The sequence below is a fragment of the Trachymyrmex septentrionalis genome, unplaced genomic scaffold (assembly GCF_001594115.1).
Source record: "Trachymyrmex septentrionalis isolate Tsep2-gDNA-1 unplaced genomic scaffold, Tsep1.0 scaffold60, whole genome shotgun sequence".
In the NCBI taxonomy this organism is placed as follows: domain Eukaryota; kingdom Metazoa; phylum Arthropoda; class Insecta; order Hymenoptera; family Formicidae; genus Trachymyrmex; species Trachymyrmex septentrionalis.
The window spans coordinates 6,881,562-6,888,904 of NW_017305779.1; the positions used below are offsets into that span (position 1 = coordinate 6,881,562).

The 7,343-nt window shown below is 32.7% G+C and overlaps 2 protein-coding genes across 2 annotated transcripts; both read left to right on the plus strand.

Moving 5' to 3' along the window:
* The first annotated feature begins 219 nt into the window (after positions 1 to 219).
* Positions 220 to 2,674, plus strand: LOC108752411 (odorant receptor 63a-like). The gene is made up of 5 exons (XM_018493211.1): positions 220 to 1,022; positions 1,810 to 1,909; positions 2,035 to 2,145; positions 2,390 to 2,545; positions 2,621 to 2,674. The coding sequence occupies exons 1-5, from the start codon at positions 220 to 222 to the stop codon at positions 2,672 to 2,674; spliced, it is 1,224 nt and encodes a 407-aa protein (XP_018348713.1).
* A 2,284-nt stretch (positions 2,675 to 4,958) lies between these two features.
* On the plus strand, positions 4,959 to 7,343 carry LOC108752540 (odorant receptor 63a-like). Its single transcript, XM_018493392.1, has 5 exons — positions 4,959 to 5,209; positions 5,383 to 5,482; positions 5,641 to 5,751; positions 7,063 to 7,218; positions 7,290 to 7,343. Exons 1-5 carry the CDS (start codon positions 4,959 to 4,961, stop codon positions 7,341 to 7,343), a joined length of 672 nt encoding a protein of 223 aa, XP_018348894.1.

A 7,343-nucleotide genomic window follows, 5' to 3' on the forward strand; every position in this document is an offset into this window, starting at 1 on the left:
TACCATGTGAAGTACCACATGAAGAACCCCTCTTACGGAAATCAAGAATAGCATCTGTAAAGTTTACCCTTCTGTGTTCTATCTTTTTCCTAGAAGAGGAATAGTACGGATAGTACGGAACGCGCAGACGCGACTTTCCTCGCTCAAATCTCTCGCGCAATCCTCTTAGTTATCATCGAGCTCTCTTGTCACTTCAATCATGCTAGGAAATTTTCCATAATGGAAAGAACAAGTTCTATCGCAACAGTCCACGATCACGAGAAAGATATGCAGTTGAGCATTCAGCTAAATCGTTGGATACTGAAGCCGATCGGTGTCTGGCCGAAATTAACTGAAATTTCACGTATGGAGAGATACGCGTACGGACTAGTAAATGTAATTTGCACTAGTCTGATAGGCTTCCTCTTCGTACCCTCCACAATCTTCATGTTACTTGAAATGGATGATGTATATCTTATTTTAAAACTTTCCGGTCCACTAAGTTTTTGCTTAATGGCCGTTGTTAAATACTCCTCGCTAATTTTCCGCGAGAATGACATCCGCAGTGGTATCAGGCATATCGAAAGCGACTGGATAAATACTCGACATTCTAATGATCGGATCATTATGGTCAGGAACGCCAAGTTCGGTCGGCGTCTCGTGTCGATCTGCGCATTCTTTATGTATGGCGGTGCCGTGTTTTATTATCTTGCTCTGCCTTTTAGTAAAGGCAAGATTACGGAGAGTGATGGAAACCTGACATATCGGCCATTGGTGTATCCAGTTGCCAGTGTGATTCTCGACGCGCGACATAGTCCCATCAGTGAGATTCTCTTTTGGATTCAGTGCCTGTCGGGTTTCATAGCACACTCCATTACTGCCGGTGCATGCAGTTTAGCAGCCGTATTCGCGATGCATGCCTATGGCCGTCTGGAAGTCTTAATGCAATGGATCGAGCATCTAGTGGATGGTCGGGAAGATTTCTGCGATAACGTAGATGAGAGATTGGCAATGATTGTTCAGCAGCACATTCGAATCTTACAGTAAGTTACTTTCTGACATGGATTGTCTGTGTTTCTTAAAATTCTTATTAAAATATCAGTAAAAATGAATTAAAACACACTTTACACATATGTAAAGCGCTTTAATTAATTTCTAATTATTTACGAACAAGTAACAAAATCGCGTCTCTCATGTGTTTGCCCAGTCGACACTATTTAAAGGTAATATAATATTAATGTTATAATTTTAATCTCAATAATATAAATGTAATATAATATAACATAAACGATTATTATTATTATTAGGCGTTAGGAACTCGAAAGCTCATTGCCGCAAATACCAAATCCCGCCACTGTTCCCGTCCCTGAGCAAGATCCCTCCATTTGTGACCCTCGTACCCCATTTTGTTAAGGTCCATTCTAATATTATCTTCCCATCTACGTCTTGGTCTACCCAATGGTCTTTTCCCATCCGGTTTACCAATTAGTACTTTATATACAATTCGATTCTCATCCATACGCGCCGCGTGACCTGCCCATCTTAATCGACGCGATTTTATGACATTAATAATATCCGGACTATTATATAATTGATGTAATTCTGCGTTGTGTAATTTTCTCCATTCGCCCGTTTCCTCATCGCGTTTTGCCCCGATGATTTTTCGAAGTACTTTATTTTCGAAAGCCCTAAATCTTTTCTCGTCTTGTACAACATAAATATGATTTGATATGATGCACGATAGAGTGCAAAATTATAATATTGATGTTATGTTACTTCTGATATCGACTGGGTATATTTATGTAATAATGTATACATTATTTTTTCCAGTTTTATATCGCTAACGGACAAAGTATTGCGTGAAATATCTATCGTGGAAATTGTAGGGTGTACGTTAAATATGTGTTTTCTTGGATATTATTCTCTTACGGTATGCATATTGTACAAAAAGTACGTACCAAAGTGCATTACTATGTCAAAGATCAACGTTTACGATTTACAATGTACTCGATGCGTACAGTTTATATGTCGAATATAGCAATTTTCACGTTCTAGGAATGGGAGACAAAAGAGACTACAAGTTATATAACATACATTGTCCTGCTTATATCTCTTACGTTCAATATTTTTATATTTTGTTATATCGGTGAACTTGTTGCCGAAAAGGTAAAGTCTTCACAATCGAAGCATTTGCCTACGCACATATGATAAATTTAATAATAAACTTTAGTAAAGTGCACTTTTACGGTTTATTTTTATAATTGGTTATGCACTATACGGTTTATATTAAATAATGAAATTTGTATAATTAAGAATTTATTTAGAATTAATTCTTTTTGTGTATTTATATCATATAAAAAAAAATAGAAAAATAATCTTAAAAATAATTTGAAAAATAATCTGTAAACAGTGCAAGAAAATCGGGGAAGTATCATATATGATCGATTGGCATCGTCTATCAGAAAGAAAGGGTATTGCCCTCGTATTGATAATCGCTATGTCCAATTCATCGATTAAACTTACCGCTGGAAATCTCTTCGAATTGTCTCTCAGTACTTTTGGTGATGTGAGTAACGCAATGTCAATATCTATCAGTATTTATCGAGAAATATGATTTATATATTATTTATCCAATTAATAGGTGGTTAAGACATCTGTTGCTTATTTAAACATGCTACGTACATTAACTGCATAAAGATTGTCTAAAATGTAAAAATTATTAACATGATTATCGATTGCAAATAAAAAGTCAATTATTTGATGCCAGTTATTTGATACATTTTGAAAAAAAAAAGAAAATAAATGCAATTTTAAAAATAGAAAAAATTAATTAAAATTTACTAAATATTTATTGAATAGGAGAATAAAATATTTTTTGCATATTTTCTACGAAAATATTTCTTAACATTTCATACATTATTATACGATATAAAATTGTGCAATAAGAAATACTCAAAATAAAATTGCAAAAAATTATACTTATTAATTGGTATAACATCTTTCATGAATTACAACAGCAATAAATTTCAAACATATTAAATTATCGCATTTTAATAATGCTTCAATATGTCAAAATAGGTATATAATATTGTATTATTGTATTTATTATCTAGTATTATAAGATGTACATGAAATTTATGATAGTTTGAAATGACAAAAAATAAAAATAAACATAAATGCATATTTCTTTTTATTGTAAAGAACAATTAAAAAGATTTTTTTTTAATTATCTAATATTAAATGAGCACCTTTAGTTGTATGAAGGATATTATGTAGGTATTCCACTTCACATCATGTTTGCTGAAATATGTCATCAATGATGTCATGACACTAATGTGACGGCTACAGTTTAGTTGCGCAAAACGTTTACGACCAATATCTTGATTAAGTAAATTGTTTTGGGTAACTTTCAGAAGAAATCCAAAGGAATGCTATCAAGAACATCATCGGGAAACGGGTTTTAGGGAAATTTCTTTCAATGATCTAAAAACCACTATAAGTGTTCATGTGGAAGTTTGGAAATTTTTGCAAATAATTTTTTAATTTTAGTCGTTCTTTACATTAAAAATATCTAGAAATATGTTACTGCTCGTTTTTATTTTTTATCATTTCAAAATACTGGAAGTTCATCCTGTATTTCAAGATTGAATGTGTATATCTTTTCATATATGTATAGTATTATCAGGTACAGATTTTATTACTTGATATATTTATAAATAATAGATATTTCAATATAAAACAACAAAACAAAATATTTTTAAAATGTCTTCATAATATATTTTACAACAATTATATATATAAATATCTATATGTACATGTATATTTAAACGTATTAAATAAAATAAAAATACGTTTAAATATATTACTTAAATTTTAAATAATAATATAAATAATAATATATTTGAACGTAATTCTATCTTATTTAATATTTTACATTAAATAATTTTTCTAATTGTTTATCATAAGATAATAAGATAAAGTATTTTCTTTAGTTAAAAATATATTGCAATAATATTTGTATTTCTATAAAATTGTATTTCTATATATACTCATGTATAAGCATTATAGGTAAAATCGTATTCATACACACATATAATATCTCATACAAGAAAAAAGCGCTTGCGATCTGCTCCGATAAATTGCGGAAAAAATCTCCGCAAAGTATGTAAATCTTTCTGTTTATAATTCAAGAACAGACAGGTGTAGTATCACATGAGCAAACTTTGATTCCCCTTTGCGGAAATTGAGAATTGTGTCTAGAAAGTTTACCCTTCACTTGTACTCTGTTACTTGATCGTCCCTCTCCTGGAAAGAAAGTTACACGGAACAGCGCAGTCGCATTTTGAATTTCCACACACTAGTTCTAGCACAACCCTATCAGTAATCTTTGAGCGTTCATCATTTCAACTAGGCACAAACCTATTATAATGGAGAAAGTAAATCCAATGACAGTTGTTAACGATTACAAGAAAGATCTGCGGTTAAGCATCCAGCTGAATCGTTGGATATTGAAACCGCTCGGTGCCTGGCCGAAATCAATCAAGATTTCATTTATAGAGAGATACGCGTATATGCTAGTGAATGTCATTTGCATCAGCCTAATCGGCTTCCTTTTTGTACCCTCCGCAATATATTTGGTGCTTGAAATGGATGATGCTTACAATATCTTGAAACTCACTGGGCCGCTAAATTTCTGTTTAATGGCCGTCATAAAATATTCCTCATTGATCTTCCGCGAAAATGACATCCGTAGTGGCATCGAACATATCGCAAATGACTGGATTAACACTCGGTATTATGATGATCGGATGATCATGATCAAAAGCGCAAAATTCGGTCGACGTCTTGTGACGATTTGTGCGGTCTTTATGTACGGCGGTGCTACTTTCTATTATCTCGCTTTGCCGCTGAGTAACGGCAAGATCACGGAAGACGGCGGAAACTTGACATATCGACCACTAATGTATCCTGTTTCTAGTATGATAGTCGATGCGCGACGTAGTCCTATCAGTGAGATTTTTTTTTGTGTACAATGCTTGTCGGGTTTCATTGTGCACTCTATCACTACCGGTGCATGCAGTTTAGCAGCCGTGTTCGCGATGCATGCCTACGGCCGCTTAGAAGTCTTAATGCAATGGATCGAACATCTAGTGGATGGACGGGAAGACTTTTGCGATAATGTGGATGAGAGATTGGCAATGATTATGCAGCAGCACGTTCGAATCTTAAAGTAAGTTAGTTTTCGACGAGCATTGTCGGTGCTTCTCTTGCATTCAACATGTACATACTCATATATCTCTAAATAGCGTTTCAATTTATTTTTAATTGTTTAGGAACACTTAACGAAATCGTACTTTTCGTATAAAATATTTTCTACGCGATAACGTATCGGTTGTCTTCCAGTTTTATAACGCTGACGGACAAAATACTGCGTGAAATATCTATGGTGGAAATTTTAGGATGTACATTAAGCATGTGTTTTCTTGGATATTTTGTTATCACGGTATGCATATCGTACAGCGCAGTAAGTACGTAAAGCGCATTACTATTTGAAGCAATACCAGAGATTGTTGTTCACGATTAATAACAATGTCAATAATCTTAAATAATCTTAAATAATTTTAAATAATCTATAGGATATTTTTACTTTTTTTTTTCCAGGAATGGGAGAGAAAAGATATGACAAGTTATGTAACATATGTTGTTTTATATACATCTCTTACGTTCAATATCTTCATATTATGTTACATTGGCGAGCTTGTTGCTGAAAAGGTAAAGTTCTACAGTCTTAATTTAAAGAGTATCCCTTTGCGTTGATAAATTTATTACCAAACCTCACAAGTACGTTTTTACATTTATATATAGGTCATTTTCTCATAATGGCAACAATAATAATTGAAATTAACTATTTAAGAAATACTTATTATCAGTTCTTTGTCTTATAATAAAGGTGCGCACTCTGTCAGTGCTATTGCATCGTTCTATCTTTGTTTTACGTCTAATAAATAATGAGGATGGAATGATGTGGTAGCACTGACAGTATGCTCTCCAAATGATCTGATATACACATGAGTTCATAACTTCAGTGTCTAATTTGTATAAACAAGAGAAATAATTCAGCGTTTATTTTATCATCCTAACCAATATTCACGCATGAACAGCTGAGTTTTATCAAAATACAGATTGCACGAGAGAGCAACGCACATCAGTGGTCTAGTTTCCAACGAGAGTTTAAACTGGATTATAATGTAAAAACCAATCAATTACAGTCGAGTATTCCCCTGTTACAGTCGAATGATAGGGGAATGCTCGATTGTAGTTGGTTGGTTCTTATATTCTGATCCGATTTAAACCTTCGATAGAAACTGGATCAGTATTACAAAGGGCTGGAAGAGGTATGCAGAAACTCTGCGTTCCGTATCAAACTATTAACAAGTGCGATACCTTTCGATGCGAACGTGAAAATATTTTCCATGAACATGATAGTCATCCTATGACATCGATAGATGAAGAACACGTTGCATCTGTTTGAGATTATTAGACATTGCCGATGAATACGTAAGAAACTGAGTGAGAAATTCAAGAAATTCTCTAATCAAAATCGTAAAATAACATTTCAAATTTTGATTGTGGTGTCATTTTTCATCAAGTAATATACCTGTGTACACCACGACACGTACAAGTCGTATTATTTTAAATATAACATGACTGTATATACTAAACAATCATATATTTTTACTGAAAAATGTCATCGTCAATCTAATCTTATTTTATAGCTCTTATTAGAGGATCTTTAATTTCACCTGATTGTAAAAATTAAACGTTGAAGTTACAAACTAATATGTGTACACCAGATCATTTATTAAACAAAAAAATGATAAGTATTTCTCAAACAATAAAATTCACAAAGATTTACACTTGTTGGTACTACAAGAAAAATGGCTCATGTATTTTTACAATAACAGAAACAGAATTGTAATAATAATAATAAATTTGTAAAATATATAATTTATTTTAAAAAGTTAATTTTAACCGCATATAATTTTATATTTAAAAAAATAAGAGAAGTAATTCCGTAAATAGTGTAAGAAGATTGGCGAGAAATCGTACATGATCGATTGGCATCGTTTGTCAGGAAGAAAAAGTCTTGATCTCATTTTAATGATCGCTGTGTCCAATACGTCTATTAAACTTACCGCTGGAAATCTTTTTGAGTTGTCTCTCAGTACTTTCGGCGACGTGAGTAAATGTCATTGCATATCATATCCTTGTAACTATCATGATTCACACATTCTTTGTCCAATTGATAGGTGGTTAAGACATCAGTCGCCTACTTAAATATGTTACGTACATTAACTACATAA